The sequence below is a fragment of the Rhinichthys klamathensis genome, unplaced genomic scaffold (genome assembly GCF_029890125.1).
Source record: "Rhinichthys klamathensis goyatoka isolate OS25496 unplaced genomic scaffold, OSU_Roscu_1.1 h1tg000284l_1, whole genome shotgun sequence".
NCBI lineage: Eukaryota > Metazoa > Chordata > Actinopteri > Cypriniformes > Leuciscidae > Rhinichthys > Rhinichthys klamathensis.
The window spans coordinates 413,873-432,500 of record NW_026606803.1 but is presented as its reverse complement, the minus strand read 5'-3'; the positions used below and the strand labels follow the sequence as shown (position 1 = coordinate 432,500).

Genomic DNA, 18,628 nt, shown 5'->3' with positions numbered 1-18,628 from the left:
GCATTTCTACACCACTGAACACAGTTTTGTTTATGATATTGCATTTCTGTCACCAGATCCTCCTAAATATTACACACTGCACCTTTAAAGAGGATCTGTGACGCCAGTCTTAGTGTAGTTTCAGGCTCTACTAGAACAGGTGTTCCTGCTTGAATGTTGATTATTCTCCTCATATTCTCCATTGTTGCGGCTCCTCTCTTCCCAGTCTGTCAGTAACGCTCTGTTTACTTCCTGTCTCTATGAAGCCCCTCCTCCTGAAAAGCACACTGTGCTCTGATTGGTCGGCTGGAGCAGTGTGTTGTGATTGGTCGAGCGCTTCGAGTGTGTTTGGGAAATGCCCCGCCCCTTTCCATAACCGCCAGTTTAACACACTACTGACTAACTCAACCAGGCCCCGCCCCTTTATTCTGCGCATGAATTATTATAATGAGGAATATTGTGACGTGTTCGTTCCCGGGAGAAACTCGAGACTACAGTGGAGGCGTTTCAGGAGTTCAGGAACACTGACTCTGATATAGAGAATACACAGTGTTTTATTGCACTCGATCTGTAAAGCCAGAGTCAGAAATCTCTTTACACACACCAAACCTTACAGTTTTATTCATATCTATATTCTGAAGGGTTGTTCATATATCAATCTCATGATTTCTACAACATTTATTCCTGAAAACATGGTGAAAATGTATTTATTTCTGTTTGTTCACAATATTTTCTGATTTATTTCCAAAATCCTCTAATCTAATATGTCAAAAAAAAAATCAAACTTTTGAGTCTAACTATCCAATATTCAGATTTCTGAATGGAAATGTATGCAAATGAGTGCATATTTAATTAGACAATGCTTCATTTGCATATTTAAACAATTTTTCAGAAAACCTGTAATACAAAACAATTGTCTTAATGTACTGTGAATAAGCTAGTGATATCTATTAGTTAAAATATTTACCCTATTCTTAAGTAGTGTCTTCATTTAATTTACTTATTTAAATGTTTATATTATTTCATTATTTTATTTAATATTATTTAATTGTGTTTAACTTCCACCACATGGGGGCAGCAGAATCACGAGAGTTGTCATGTGGAGTAAATGAATGTGGACGCTCTCTTTGTATTAAACGAAGGGGGAGTTTCGATTGTTTCTGAGTCACTGTTGTCTGTGATTAAGATCTAGATTTACACTGGAGAAGATCATTATGAGGAAGTCGAAGACGCTCGGGTTGTGTTGTAATAACAGAGAAAAACCCAGACGGGCCACAACATTAAAAACAGAAATGTTTCCAGAATCAAACATCCTTCTTGTTATTTTAAACACATTTTCTGCTGATGTTCGTACATCTATTTATACACACTTCACCAGAAGCTGAAAATACCTCAGTGTTTCTGTCTCGTTCCCCCCAGACTCACAGACTCACACACACACACCTCAGTGTTTCTGTCTCGTTCCCCCCAGACTCACACACACACACCTCAGTGTTTCTGTCTCGTTCCCCCCAGACTCACACACTCACACACACACACCTCAGTGTTTCTGTCTCGTTCCCCCCAGACTCACACACACACACACACACACCTCAGTGTTTCTGTCTCGTTCCCCCCAGACTCACACACACACACACACACACACACACACACACACACACACACACACACACACACACACACACACACACACACACACACACACACACACACACACACACACACACACACACACATGTTTTATGGGGACTTTCCATAGACATAATGATTTTTATACTGTACAGACTGTATATTCTATTCCCTTACACTAACCCTATCCCTAAACCTACCCATCACAGGAAACATTCTGCATTTTTACATTTTCAAACAACATCACTTAGTATGATTTATAAGCTGATTTCCTCATGGGGACCAAAAAATGTCCCCACACGAACAAGGATTTCGGATATTGCCATCCTAGTGGGGACATTTTGTCCCCATAACGTAGGGTTTACCAGGCCACACACACACACACACACACACACACACACACACACACACACACACACACACACACACACACACACACACACACACACACACACACACACACACACACACACACACACACACACCTCAGTGTTTCAGTCTCGTTTTCCAGCAGAAACATCTAAACATTCTTAAATCAAGACATTTACTGGAGAAGAAGCAAAATTACTGAAGATCAGGGACGTGCACAGGAATTTTGTGGGGCAGTTGCTCTGACCTGAAAAAGGGGCACCCCCTTTGACAGATGGGGAAATACTCGCTTCTAATAAAAATAAAAAAACGCTTAGATTTCGGGAAAAAATACAATCCTTTTTTAACCTTTTGGCTTCCCGTACATTCAATTGTGCTTTTTGCTCGAATTCAGTTCTGATGGTATGTATGGTGACTGGGCAACTACGCATGATTTGTAGTATGATTGCGTAAAGGGAACAGGAATTCCGGTAGGGAACAGAATCGACTGCTAAACCCAGTGCCGATCCTGACCTCCCCCTGGGGCCCTAAGCCTAATCCTGCTAATGGGGCCTCTACCTGACCCGTGATGTCTGAGCTATGTAAACCATTTGCCATTGCCAGTCGCACCTGACACTTCAGCGCTCCCATACAATCCTCCCTCCTTTAAACAAAACAGTCAAAGAATAAGTACAACAATAGTATAGAACAGAATGACGTTCAAACAAACAATATTTATTGAATAGAGTATTTTCTATAGAATGTTAAGATAACAAGTGAATATTATTAAGTAAGTGAATATTAACGTAAACATAAATAAGAAGAAAATAATAAATTATAACCCTGAGCTTTGGCTTTTGGGATTAACTTTGGTTCTCTCTACAGGGTATTTTCGGCATCAGTATGATTGTTTTATTTATTATTATGCATGTTGAAGCAATTCTTGATTTATGGTTATTATTTACTGAGGGATGTGCATCCATATTGACTAGTATGTCCAGCTAATCAACATTTTAAATTCAATATAGCCTATAAATCAATAGTCAATCAATGTCAAATTGTCAATACATTGCTTTCTATCTTGCATAATTGGTGCAGTTGTTTAGAGTTTTTAACACTGAGACTATATAACCAGTGTCTTGTTTTAAAAGTATAATGTGTACTTTGATTGGGAGTGCCATCATTCACGCATGTATTGTACAGCATGTCTGGTCTCCACATATTTCTGCTTGAAAAATGCGCGTTTCATTTCGTGCACGCGCATATGAACGCACGATAACACACGCGACGCGGTTATGTTTTCCGAGCTGCAGTAAACAAACACCATTGCGCTTTGTCGTTTATCAAAATCAAACGTAATAAATAATTGTATTTTACTTTCACTTTTGTCAGGCACAAAGTAGTCTCAGCCTCAGAGGTCACGCCCACGGAACGCTGGCTAAACGGCTGATGCATATGGTACACTTATGGATGTTGTACACATTAATTGACGCGCTATGACACGAGATGGAGGCGGGGCCTTAAGTAATTTGCGTGGCCCTACGCCGGTCGCGTGCAGCGCTACAGCCATGTAAACAGTTTGCCCTTCCCTTACTGACTTTCACTTTCGGTGCCCGAATGGAAGTGAATGAGGCTTTGCGATTTTATTTTTGTTATTATTATTTTAATATAGGCCTACGTGAAATTCTGCATCCATTGTACGAATTTTTTTTTTTTTTTTTTTGAAGGGCAACCTGAGTCGAGAAGGGCATATGGGCAGTTGCCCGGGCAACCTGAGCAACCCCCCTGTGCACGTCCCTGCTGAAGATATTAAGATATTTTATATATTATGTGATAATTATAAATACTGGGACATATTTGAATGTTTATGATAATAAGGATTATTACATTGCATTATTGTGATTATTGAGACGGTCATAATGTAATTGGGTATTTTGTATATAAATATGTGGATATGTGTATCATAATTGTAATGTGTGTATGTACAGTATGTGTATAGTTTTGGGGGTTTTGGGCTCAGTTTAGCTCCTCCTAAATGGCACAAGGCAGGCCCAGCTCAAAGGAGGAAGCTGGTAGTCAACGAGGTGCGACAGCAGGAGGAGAGGATGAGGTGTATAAAGGCCATTTCACAGGCCAAGCAGGGAGAGTGGATGAGATGGGAGAGTGTGGAACAACGTAAGATGGGCTGGCAAGACGTTTGGTCAATGGAAGAGAGTAGGATCAGTTTCCTTATTAGGTCAACATATGATGTTCTCCCATCACCGCAGAACCTAAACCTCTGGGTAGGAGAGGATCCCTCTTGTCCTTTGTGTTCATCACCTGCCACATTAAGGCACATTTTGACAGGATGTAAGGTGGCTCTTAGCCAAGGTCGGTTTACTTGGCGCCATGACCAAGTACTGCAATGTTTGGCTTTAGCATTGGAAGGCAAGCGTAACATGACTAATAAGTTGCTACCTGTTCTAGCAAAACATTACACGCAGAAGACAATATTCCTCCGCCCAGGCGAGCAACCACCAAGAAAAGGTGTTAACACCAATTCTCGCCCAGGACAACTGGAAGCTGCTAGGGACTGGAAGATGCTGGCTGATCTTGACCAACGGCTTATTTTTCCACCTGAGATTGCCACCACTAACCTACGACCAGATATTGTTTTGTGGTCTGGATCAGCACGCATTGTTCAACTGATAGAGTTAACAGTGCCATGGGAGGATGCGGTAGATGAGGCATATGAGAGGAAGAAACTGCGGTATGCTCATCTGGCCACTGAAGCAGAACAGCGAGGATGGAGAGTCCAGGTTTATCCAGTGGAAGTGGGTTGTCGAGGTTTTGTGGCACACTCTACAACCCGGTTCCTCAGAGACGTCGGATTCAGCGGCCAAGAGTTGCGTCGCACAGTAAAGAACTTATCTGAAGCAGCAGAAAGGAGCAGCAACTGGCTGTGGTTGAGACGGAAAGATTCTAGCTGGCTGTGTACAGGCCGCCACGCTACGGTTTCGTAGAGTTCTTTAAAACTTGAAGAGTCTGTTGGTTTGTTTGTATACGTTCCTGTGGATATTGCGTGAATGACGGGTGGTTGGGTAGATATTGTGTTTTGCGGTAGGTGGTATGCCATACGGAACCGTTGTCCACTGAAACTGCATATTAACGCACCAGTGGGGCTCGACAGCCTTAGTCAACGGGTTGGCGCGTATGGTTGGGTCGCGGAGAGATTGTGATATTGTGGTTAGGTCTCAGCAGCAGGAGGGATGTAGAGGTCAGTAAGCTGGGCTGAGTTGAGTGGGGGACGGAGGGGGGTGACTCTGGGACGCCAGAGTCACTGTCGAGCCCTCTTGAGGTGTCGTGGGCTAGTCGACGAAACACTGAGGACGGAAGGTGCCCACTTGAAGACCCTAGAGATGTCCCCTACTCGGTTCAATCCAGACGGTTGTCGTGCTGGTCCTGTAGTTGCAGCCGTCGCGTGCGCTAACGCGCCAAGTACACTGCTGCCGTTAACGCCGGACAGAAGGGGAGTCACACTACCTTATGGAAAGAAGCGTAAATGGATGGAGAAGCATAGTTTACTGTAAAGCTACGTCTTAGTTTTGCTTATCTTGGCGAAAGCCGAGTACAAATCAGCATGAAGTTTTAACATCTACTCTCGTGTAATGGAAATCATTATTTGTAATGTATATGTATATGTATAGATACGTATATATATGGGAGATAAACTGTTCTATTTTTTTCTATGTATTATGTTAGTATATATATATATATTTTTTTCTCGAAATAAACTTTAATCAATCAATCAAGTAAAAATGTATAAAAATGAAGTGAGTTTGTGCTTCAAACAAGACAAATATCTGCCAGTGGAGTCCGAGGAATAATCTCCATTGTGTCTGAGCTGAGCTTTACCCGAGCGAGTGTCCTTCTATGGTCATCGTTCAGTAATGGCATTAATATGATGTAAGTTGTGGGAAACCCATGCGGTCGGTCAGTGTGATGATGAAGTGTGAGTCATTTGTTCTGAACGAGTCTTTATTAGATGTAACACCTACGTCCGACCTCGCGTCCGATCTCCAGTTTAAACTGGGCTTTCGCGGTTCCCACGATGTTCCCAGTCTGGCACACGTACAGACCCTCGTCCGACACATTCAGCGGCCGAACGAACACCAGCCTCTCTCTCTGCACCGACACACCCTCCGGCAGACGCCCGTCCTGCCTGAAACACACACACACACACACAGTGTCAGTTTATCATCTGTATCGTGTTTTAAAGCAATACAAAATAAGTACAAACACATGCTACACTTTTGTACTGAATCCAACAGTGTAGATCAGCTGTTCTCTATGTGAATATACAGTAAAGTGTAATTTATTCCTGTGATTTTCAGCATCATTACTCCAGTTTTCAGTGTCACATGATCCTTCAGAAATCACTCTAACATGAGGATCTGATGATCAAGAAACATTTATGATTATTATCAGTGTTGAAAACAGCTTCATATTTTAGTGGAAACTGTGAATAATTGTATTTTTCTGGATTGATATGCCTCGTTCTAAATATGCATGAGAGCTGATTTTCACTTCCTCCGTCAGTATCTGTGTTGAATCTGCTGTAGGTGTCTTTAAATATCCTCAGACAAGATTATGACACACCCTGATACTGACACACACACACCGATACTGACACACACAAGTTCAGTATGGCGTACCACAAGGCTCAGTACTAGGACCGTTGCTGTTCACTCTGTGCATGCTACAAACACACACACACACACACTCTGTACATGCTACACACACTCTCTCTCTCACACACACACACACATACACACACACACACACTCTCTGTACATGCTACACACACTCTCTCTCTCACACACACACACACATACACACACACACACACTCTCTGTACATGCTACACACACTCACACACACACACACACACATACACTCTACCATTAGGAGATATCATTAGGAAGCATGGCATTAGTTTCCACTGTTATGCTGATGATGCTCTATATTTCTTTATATTTCTACGCCCTGACAAAACGCACCAATTCACAAAATTAACGGAATGTATAGCTAATATACAAAATTGGATGACTAGTAATTTCCTACGACTTAATTCTGAAAAAACAGAGATTCTAATTATTAAACAAAAAACGTCCACACGCAATAACCTATAATACTGTCTAACACTTGATGGCTGCTCTGTCAAGTCCTCGTCGTCGGTTAGGAACCTGTGTGTGTGTGTGTGTGTGTGTGTGTGCTCTTTGATACCAATCTTTCAATTGAAAGCCACATTTCTAGCATCTGTAAAACTGAATTCTTCATCTTAAAAATATAGATAAAATACAACACTTCTGTCAGGACCACTATCATCAAATACGATTGACAATTAGCATACATTTTGCATTGGCGGTCTGGTTCTGTTCTGGGCAGCCTAGCATGGATAAGAGCAGGAGAGCAGCGATAACCCCCCAAAACAAAACCATATACCAATATCCCCCAAACCCAACTGACAGCGCAGGTCTGGATGCGTTTGCAGCTTCCGGAGAGAGCCGAGCCGAGGCAGCAAACATGTTACCAACAATACCGGAAGCCTTGAGCATGTTGCCCTTATGCCTGGTTCAGATTACACGATTTTAGCCCGATTTTGGCACGATCCATTTGACGTAGGGTGTCGTGGGGATTCGTAAACGACAACATGCTTGTTGCTATGGCTGATGCGGGTATTGACAACATGCTTGTTGCTATGGCTGATGCGGGTATTGACAACATGCTTGTTGCTATGGCTGATGCGGGTATTGACAACATGCTTGTTGCTATGGCTGATGCGGGTATTGGCAACATGCTTGTTGCTATGGCTGATGCGGGTATTGGCAACATGCTTGTTGCTATGGCTGATGCGGGTATTGACAACATGCTTGTTGCTATGGCTGATGCGGGTATTGGCAACATGCTTGTTGCTATGGCTGATGCGGGTATTGGCAACATACTCGCTTAGGTCTTCCAGGTAATGCCTTGTTCAGATTAGATATTTTGTGATGTCTGACATGTTTCTTGTCCACGACACGACAAGATTCTAGGAGTCAAAATCTTCCATGTTGTCAATACCCACATCAGCCAAAATCTTGTAATCTGACACCGTGACTATCATAAATATCTGCTGCTGATAATACTGAAGAGATTATATATGTATACAGTGATAAGAGTCGTATTCCTATAGTAGAGGATCAGCTGAGAGTCACTGATGCGCACTCGACTAGCGTGACCCGCCAGAACTGACGCTACGCTTGATACGCTCTCAGTGACAGATGCGGGACAGTTAGTTCATGCGTTCATGACCTCAAGGCTAGATTACTGTAATGCTCTACTGGGTGGTTGCCCTGCACGCTTAATAAACAAACTCCAGCTGGTCCAAAACACAGCCGCTCGAGTTCTTACCAGAACCAGGAAGTATGACCATATTAGCCCGGTTCTGTCAACACTGCATTGGCTGCCTATTAAACATCGTATACATTTTAAAATATTGCTGATTACTTACACTCACTCACTCACTCACTCACTCACTCACTCACTCACTCACTCACTCACTCACTCACTCACTCACTCACTCACTCACTCACTCACTCACACACGCTCACACGCTCACACGCTCGCTCACACACACACACACTCACACACTCACACACTCACACACTCACACACTCACACACTCAAACACTCAAACACTCTCACACTCTCACACTCTCACACTCACACACACACTCACTCACACACACGCTCACTCACACACTCACACACACTCACACACACTCACACACACACTCACACACTCACACACTCACTCACACACACACACACTCACACACTCACACACTCACACACTCACACACTCACACACTCACACACTCACACACTCACACTCACACACACACTCACACACACACACACACACACACACACACACACACTCACACACACACACTCACACTCACACTCACACACTCACACTCACACTCACACACTCACACTCACACACACTCACACACACACACTCACACACTCACACTCACACACTCACACTCACACTCACACTCACACACTCACACTCACACACTCACACTCACACACTCACACTCACACACTCACACTCACACACACAATCACACACACACACAGAAGCGATCTGGCGGCTGTAACAACGCCAAACACCACATTAAAAAGATCTCGTGTTTCGGACCCTCACTGTAATTATCATCCGAGTATCATGTGACTCCCACAGCCTGTCGCCAGTTCATTCTCCAACAATACCCGAGTGAAAACACCCTTACAAACTGCAAACACACTGCAACATATCATGCTTAGCGTAGCATTAGTATTTAGTGTATTTCTTTAATTATACATTACTCAGCCCTGGACGCGACACACAGCCGATCAGAGGATGAGCTTCTGCCGGTCTGTAACTTCAGGACTGGTTATTATAAATCTGAACCCCCCCCCCCCCCCCCCCCCACCCCCCCACCCACTCTCCCTCTCATTGTGTTTCTCAATATATTCTCTTGCTTTCTTTCTCTATAACACACACTCACAAAGGGCTGTGAACTGCAGCAGCAATGCATATTCACATGCTCCTTTCAGGATAAAATAAAAGCCTCAGTGTCGCGTTGCAACCCGAGAGTGAGAGAGTTTCATGCAGAAAGAGCAGGAGGGAGAGAGAGAGAGAGAGAGAGAGAGAGAGAGAGAGAGAGAGAGGGATGCTGAATGAGGAGGGTGGGGTGTGTGTATCGAGACGCACGCTGAGCCCTAAATAACCCTCCTGTCCTGTAATGATTGTTTTAACCGGCACAGAAACACAGGATTAAAGACGCAGCGCATCAACTGCAATTAACAGTGTTTGATGCCTCGTCCTGATTCTGCACACACAGCGATCACACACTTCTGTGACGATACACTGCACACACACACACACAGCGATCACACACTTCTGTGACGATACACTGCACACACACACAGCGATCACACACTTCTGTGACGATACACTGCACACACACACACACACACAGCGATCACACACTTCTGTGACGATACACTGCACACACACACACACACACACAGCGATCACACACTTCTGTGACGATACACTGCACACACACACACACACACACACAGCGATCACACACTTCTGTGACGATACACTGCACACACACACACACACCGATCACACACTTCTGTGACGATACACTGCACACACACACACACACAGCGATCACACACTTCTGTGACGATACACTGCACACACACACACACACACACAGCGATCACACACTTCTGTGACGATACACTGCACACACACACACACACACACACACACACACAGCGATCACACACTTCTGTGACGATACACTGCACACACACACACACACCGATCACACACTTCTGTGACGATACACTGCACACACACACAGCGATCACACACTTCTGTGACGATACACTGCACACACACACACACACACACAGCGATCACACACTTCTGTGACGATACACTGCACACACACACACACACCGATCACTGCACAAAACAGTTTATTGGTACACTCTAAAAAATGCTGGGTTGTTTCAACCCAAAGTTGGGTCAAATATGGACAAACCCAAATGTTGGGTTAAAAATGTAATTAAAAAATGTACAGTTGAAAGTGAAAGTTGAAGTTGGGTTAAAATTTTAAATTACATTTTTAACCCAACATTTGGGTTTGTCCATATTTGACACAACTTTGGGTTGAAACAACCCAGCATTTTTTAGAGTGTATTTCTGTCTCGTTTATCAATACAAATATCTAAACACTCCAAAATAAGACATTTACTTGCAAAGTAAAAAATTACTTAAGATTTTAGTTCTTGTTTTCTGAAAGAAGTATCAAACCAAAGTGAGTGAGTTATGCTTAAAACAAGAAAAATACACTTGATTCAAAGGGAAAACTAGAGGATTTTTGTTTTTGACTCCATTAGCAGATATTTGTTCTTGTTTTCAGCACAAAATCACAATTTTGAAAAAATTTTCAGTAAACAAGATTTAAAATCTTAAGTCATTTTTCTTCTCCAGTAAATGTCTCTTGATTTAAGAATGTTTAGATATTTGTGATGGAAAACGAAACAGAAACACTGAGAAAGAACACTAAACACTAATACTAAATTTTTTAAAATAGTACGAAAAAATACTAAATACTAAAATAAATACTAATACTAAAATGCAAAAACTAAAATTAATACTAATTTTTTTAAATAGTACAAATTAATACAATATACAGCAAAAAAAATACTAAAATAGCAAAAATACTTACACTAATACTAAAATGCTCAAAATAATTGCAAAATACTAAAAATAAATACTAATACTAAAATAACAAAAAACTAAAATTAACACAAATTGTAAAATACTACAAATAAATTCAATATACTAAAAATAAATACTAATTTTTAAAACAGCAAAAATGCTAAAGTAAATACTAAATTAATACTAATACTAAAATAACAAAAAATACGAGTACTAAAAATCGTAAAATAGCACAAATAAATACAAAATACTAAAAATAATACTAATACTAAAATATAAAAAAATACTTAAATATTAATACTAAAAATCGTAAAATAGCACAAATAAATACAAAATACAAAAATTAATACTAATACTAAAATATAGCTGCGAGCAGCGATTACGGGCCCAAGCCGGTGGCACCGCAACCCCGGTGCCTTTAGTTACCTAAAGGCACCGGAGTGGCGGTGCCGCCGGCTTTGGCCCTTCATCGCTGCTCGCAGCTATATTTATTTATTTATTTATATATATATATATATATATATATATATATATATATATATATATATATATATATATATATATATAACAAGCCGGTGGCACCGCCACCCTGGTGCCTTTAGGGTTACTGTGCATGACGGGCAATAACTTAACCCCGCTTTGACTGTTGAGAAGATGTGTACTGTAGAGCTTGCATCAGTGTGGGCTCTGCAAAAGTGCGCATCGAGGGCACATATCAACCACAAAGTATGCATGAGCAACCTTCTGAAACCTAAAATGAAAAATGAGACACCCTACAGACAGTCTCATGGATTTAACGGACACATGAAATAAGCACACAAGACTGAAAATCTGCCGAACGGCTCTGGTAGTTCTGCTTCAGCACTGATGATGTTGTAGGAAAAGTGCACTCTAGTTGGTCTGGATTATTCAGGATTTTTTATTTTATACAGAAATAAATTATTTATTGAATAAAGTTTGTGTTGATTAAAATGAAGGAAAACATTGATTGTATTGATCTCAAATATAGCACATTAATTTTAAATTCATTTAGGTTCAATTACCAAACATACAATCTTAATTTAATTTAAAGCAAACAATACACTTAAAAGATATGGGTTATATGAATATTAAAAAAAAAAAAAAATATATATATATATATATATATATACACACACACACACACAGACACACACACACACATAGTTTAAAAGCAAAAGATCTCTCTCTCTATCTCTCACTCTCTCTCACACACACACAGTTCGACCGCGCCCGCGAGTCTCTCTCTCTCTCGCGCGCGCGCACACATACACATACACACACACACACACACACACACACTCCAGCATTGCAATGTTGACATCGCAGCCTGTTCATTATGCTGCGTTCACACCAAACGTGAATAGAGCGAAATTTATCGCTATTTAGACTGAATAGATGATGAAGGAATATTTTGTGTAAAAGCGCCTAAGCCAATCTGTTATTATACTCTTTTGTTGAAGTGTTTTCCATGAAGAATAATAGGCTATTAAACTCACAATTCAAGCAATCGGCCCCAGAAAAGGCGCTAATTTTGAAATGAAACTAACGGCTGCACGGTCATTCACAACGGTGCGCGTCCACGGCGATGAGCGAGCAGAACAGAGCGAACGTTTTTTAGTTCATTCCTACTTCCATAGGAATTCCCTCAAGCGCTCTGCAAGCGCAACCCTTATCAATGTCCGTGTGGACGTCCGTATTTAAAAGCTCTCGGTCCTCAGTCACATGCTTGCCAAATATATGTATAAATATCATTTTGGACACAAGAGGGCAGTATGGCCCTATGTATAATTTTGTGTTTAAACTAACTATCACTCGAAGAGCCCCTCCCCCCTCCCCACACAGACACACACACACACACACACACAGTTCGCCCGCGCCTCTCTCTCGCGCGCACGCACACACACACACACACACACACACACACTCCAGCATTGCAATCTTGAGATCGCAGCTTGTTCATTATGCTCCGTTCACACCAAACTTTTATACTCTTTTGTTGTTGTGGTTTCCATGAAGAATAATAGGCTATTGAACTCACAATTCAAGCAATCGGCCCCAGAAAAGGCGCTAATTTTAAAATGAAACTAACGGCTGCACGGGCATTCATAACGGTGCGCGTCCACGGCGATGAGCGAGCAGAACTTTAGTTAATTCCTACTTCCATAGGAATTCCCTCGAGCGCTCTGCACGTGGCCATTATCAATGTCCCGTATTTAAAAGCTCTCGGTCCTGAGTCACATACCAAATATATGTATAATGTATATATAAATATAATTTTGGACACAAGAGGGCAGTATGGCCCTATGTATAATTTTGTGTTTAAACTAAACTATCACACGAAGAGCCCCTCCCCCCCTCCCCACACAGACACAGACACAGACACACACACACGAATGGCAGGGTGCATTCTCTCTGTCAGAGGGAGAGGGAGAGAAAATTCTCAGAAACATCCACATTCAAACTAAAATATCTGACTTCCTCTTGGTCTGAGCTAATGACAGTTAATTAGAAAGTTGTCCGGCTTGATCTGAACAATATGCGTACCGAGTTTTATGATTGTAGGTAAAACTATAAAACTAACACCCCCACTTTTGTCAAAAGGTGGCGCTACTGAGTCCCTGCACCATGCCCGTTTCTGAAACTTTGCACATGTCTACTGGCTAATAAATCTGATCTGTCTGTCGAGTTTCATGCAATTTCAAGCAATTTCAGGCATGCTAAGTCTCAAAAGCATAAAAAAAAATATTAAAATTTGATGCGTTGCCATGGCAACAGTATCTAAGATATCAAGAATCCATTCACAGGTCTACATCTGGCGTGTGTTTACATTATAGTAGTGAAGTTTGAAGCAAATCGGGTTAAAATAAGAGGGTGATTTCAAAGCATTTTGAAAGTGACACACTTCCTGCTGCCAGTTGGTGGCGCTAAAACTTTGACTCACAATAGTCACATCCATGTGATCGGCCTCTTACAGCGAACACACTGCTGAAGGTTCATCAAGATCAGTTTATGTATGAAGAAGTTATAACACACTTCCTGTTTCCATTATTCGCCATAAATTCGTTTCCTCGCCACGGCCACACTGTTCGAGATATCAAAAATCCGTTCGCAATTTGGGATCCTCAATGTCTTGACTTCATGCACACCGAGTTTGGAGACGAACGGCGGAATTCCCTAGGAGAAGTGTTTCAAATTCCTGAGCATGCGTTTCCAAACAACCCTAAATAGCCGACTTCCTGTTGGGCTGCCGTAAAAAGTAAGAGCATGAAGGATATATGAACCGATGAGGTCTATATGTGTACCAAGTTTCAAATTATTACATGAAAGCGTGTTTGATTTATAGACCCAGTTTTCGGACCGCATTCCAGGGGGCGCTGTCGAGCCCCCCTGCCACGCCCGGGTACCATCTTCAGCCCGGCCCTGATGGCCGCGGGTTCTGACCCGTGTGCAAAGTTTCAAGAGTTTTCGAGCACGTTAAGGGCCCCAAAAGTGCCCGAAAGGTTGATAGAAAAAGAATAATAATAATAAATATAGCTGCGAGCAGCGATTACGGGCCCAAGCCGGTGGCACCGCAACCCCGGTGCCTTTAGTTACCTAAAGGCACCGGAGTGGCGGTGCCACCGGCTTTGGCCCTTCATCGCTGCTCGCAGCTATATTTATGTATATATATATATACCGTAATTCCTCAAATAAAGACCGGTATTCAAATAAACGCCGGGCCTCTGATAGTGGCCGGGGGCGTGGTCAACGCGGACAAATAAAGGCCGGTCTCAAATTAAGGCCGGGGAAAAAATAGTGTGAATAGGTACACTTTAAATGAATGTACACTCAAAGACGGACGCGCTCAGCGCTTGTCATATATCACAACTATTAAGTGTTTTTAACCACATGTTTATTTTAGGTTTCAGACATTTAAATAGATATGATTTATAGCAAAACAATAAATTTATAGTTTGTAAAATACACAATGGTGTCTATGGAAGCAGCAATAACAATCCATTCAAATATATTTGGCGACGTGTTTTATTCATATCAGATACACAGTGTAAGTAACTATAAAGTTTACTCTATTCTTCTCCCAGTTCACCGGCCACTTACTTTCATGTATTTCGGGAGAAACTGAAGAATTCACGCGCTGTAACTTAACAAATACAACAGGAATCTCCGAACTGCGGTGCCCATCTCACGTTACAGATCAAGATCATTTATAAAGGGTTTTAAACGACAAAACAAACTCACTTACACGGATTTGAGAGTCAGAATAGAAGATAGTTGATGACATGGTAAGCAAGTTTGTTAATATTTAGAAATAAAAGCGCTACATCTGTCATACAGCGCTATTTTGGCTGTGGTGAACACGTGCCAAGCATGACGCGTCACCATGGAAACTTGGCTGGCGGGCGGGCGGGGATCGCGAATTAGAAATAAAGGCCTGCCTCTAATAAAAGCCTGCTTCAAATAAAAGCCGGCTACCATCTGCAGTTCAGGTAAATAAAGGCCCCGGCCTTTATTTGAGGAATTACGGTATATATATATATATATATATATAAAAACAAGCCGGTGGCACCGCCACCCTGGTGCCTTTAGGGTTACTGTGCATGACGGGCAATAACTTAACCCCGCTTTGACTGTTGAGAAGATGTGTACTGTAGAGCTTGCATTGGTGTGGGCTCTGCAAAAGTGTGCATTGAGGGCACATATCATATGCGTGAGCAACCTTCTGAAACCTAAAATGAAAAATGAGACACCCTACGGTCTCATGGACTTAATGGACACATGAAATAAGTACACAAGATTGAAAGTTAAATCAAGTGTGCCAAGACAGAATATTACTTGCCTGATCTGATTAGAAAAAAGTTTGTGTGTGTGTATGTGTGTGTGTGTGTGTGTGTGAAACGTGATTGAACAATGTAGACATAAAAACATACTCCGTCCTTTTGTTCATACAGGACATTATTCAAACTGCAAAGTGTTTACTTATATTTGTGTACAATCGCAATAAAACACAACATTGTGCTTTTGTCAAACTGTAAACTACAACTGTCACCCAACCAAAATCTCTTTTTTATTTTATACAAAAATAAATAGTCTATCATTCAGATGAGAATAAAGTTAGTTCAAATTTTAAGGAAAACTCTGAAATATAGCACATTCATTTAAAATTCATTCAGGTTCAATTACCAAACATACAAATCTTAATGTAATTTAAAGCAAACAATACATTTAAAATATATGGGTTGTATGCCTATTTTTTTTATATAAAAAGATATATATCCAAAAAGACAAGGCCTAAACTTTAACAAGGGTTAAACAATCACTGTAACAGACACAATCATACACACACACACACACACACACACACACACACACACACACACACACACACACACACACACACACACACACACACACACACACACACACACACACACACACACAAGTCAAATCACTTACATTTTAGATGCAATATTGACTTTTTTCTGTTTCAGCAGCGAAAATAGTTAAACAAAGATCACAGCAGAACCATCGAGCATCTCACAGCAACGTGTTTTCTCATTACTGAATGATTCAGCATTTTGAACGAATCGGTTGACTCAAAGATTCAATGAACAAACCATAATCTGTCTCATTCATGAATGACTCAGCCGTTCGAACGAATCGTTCGAACAAATGAATCAATGACTCGCTCATTAAGACGGTCGCCTGGCGACACCTAATGATGGTTTAGTGATATGTTTAAAAGTATCATTCTTTCAAACGATTGTTAATTAACTCACATTTGAAACATAAGCTATATATATATATATATATATATATATATATATACACACATATATATATATACAAAAATAAAATAAAAACACATTTGAAGCGTGTTTGCTTACTAAATTGTGAGCAGAACGAAAGTTGCAGCAAATATCAGCAACAGGAGTCAAATTTCATTAATCACGAGAGTGAAGAGCTGACTGGAAAAATTATGACGGAATATTTTGTGTAAAAGCGCCTATTTAAGCAAATCTGTCATTTACTCTTTTGTTGTTGTGTTTTCCCTGAAAACCGGAAGCAATCGGTCCCCGATATGGCGCTAATTTTAAAGTGACACTAAAAAGTATGCGGCTGCACTGGCATTCATAACGGTGCGCGTCCATGGCGACGAGTGAGCAAAACAGAGCGAACGTTTTTTCATTTCTACTTCCATAGAAATTCATTCGAGCGCACTGTGAGCGCCACCACTATAAATGTCCATGCGGACGTCCTTACTTTACTTTCACTTTTAACTTAGCGATTTAAAAGCCCCCGGTGTTACACGTCAAATAACCGGTGAGAAAATATTCTCGGAGTCACATAGGCTACCTAATATATTTAAATACAATAGGCCTACCTGATTTTGAACACAAGAGGGCAGTATAGCCCTATGTATTATTTGATATATTTATTTTTTTAACTGAATAGTGCATCCTGGCTGTTTTTAAACTTGTACATTATTCTTAAATTGAAAACAAGAATAAAATGGGTTTAGTTGTGATATTTGTATAATTCTATCTAGAAATAAATGGTGTATAATTAAATTTTTAGAAGATATGAGGCTTTTAGTGTTTATTTTTTTTACATGACTTTAATCCCTCGCCATAGCAAAACAATTAGAGATATTCAATAGATATTCACAATTATGCTTCTTTAATGTATTTTCATCATGTTGAAAAAGTTTGGTGGGAATAAAATAAACCACTTAAGAGGAGTGGGTAAAAATGTAGAGCCTGGTTTTGCAAAACATCCACATTAAGACCAAAATAGCCCACTTCCTGTTGGGCTGGCTTAAAGTTGTTTGGCCCGATGAGATCTATATGTGTACCGAGTTTCATAATATTACATGCAAGTGTGTTTGATTTATGGACCAAATTTTCTGACCAAGTTTATGGACCAAGTTAATTTAATTAATAAACTACTTATATAAAACTATTTTCAATGCACTACAATTCAACTGGTTATATGCCTTTACTTATTAATACAACTTATTTAAAAAATACAAGGCATAAGACATTTATTTTCTTTTTTAATGCAGGCCAGACCACACAGCAGTGAAATGGTTAATCTAGCCCCCCTCCCCCACCCCCTCCCCCACCCCCTCCCCACACTCACAGACACACACACACACACAGAGACGTAGGCTCAGAGAGAGAGAGAGAGACATAAAATGACAATTTTCAAACCAAAATATCTGACTTCCTGTTGGTTGGAGCTATTGAGTGTAAATTAGAAAGTTGTCTGGCTCGAGGAGAACAATACACATACCGATTTTCATTACTGTAGATAAAATTAATCCCCCCA

The 18,628-nt window shown here is 40.9% G+C and overlaps 1 protein-coding gene across 1 annotated transcript in view; it reads right to left on the bottom strand.

Annotated features, from left to right (window-relative positions):
- nectin4b (nectin cell adhesion molecule 4b) overlaps nt 1-18,628 on the bottom strand; it is a 54,757-nt gene that overhangs the window by 10,582 nt on the left and 25,547 nt on the right. The window contains exon 5 of the mRNA XM_056269607.1: nt 5,994-6,157. Within this exon, the coding sequence (XP_056125582.1) occupies nt 5,994-6,157 (164 nt within the window). The remainder of the gene's footprint in view (nt 1-5,993; nt 6,158-18,628) is intronic.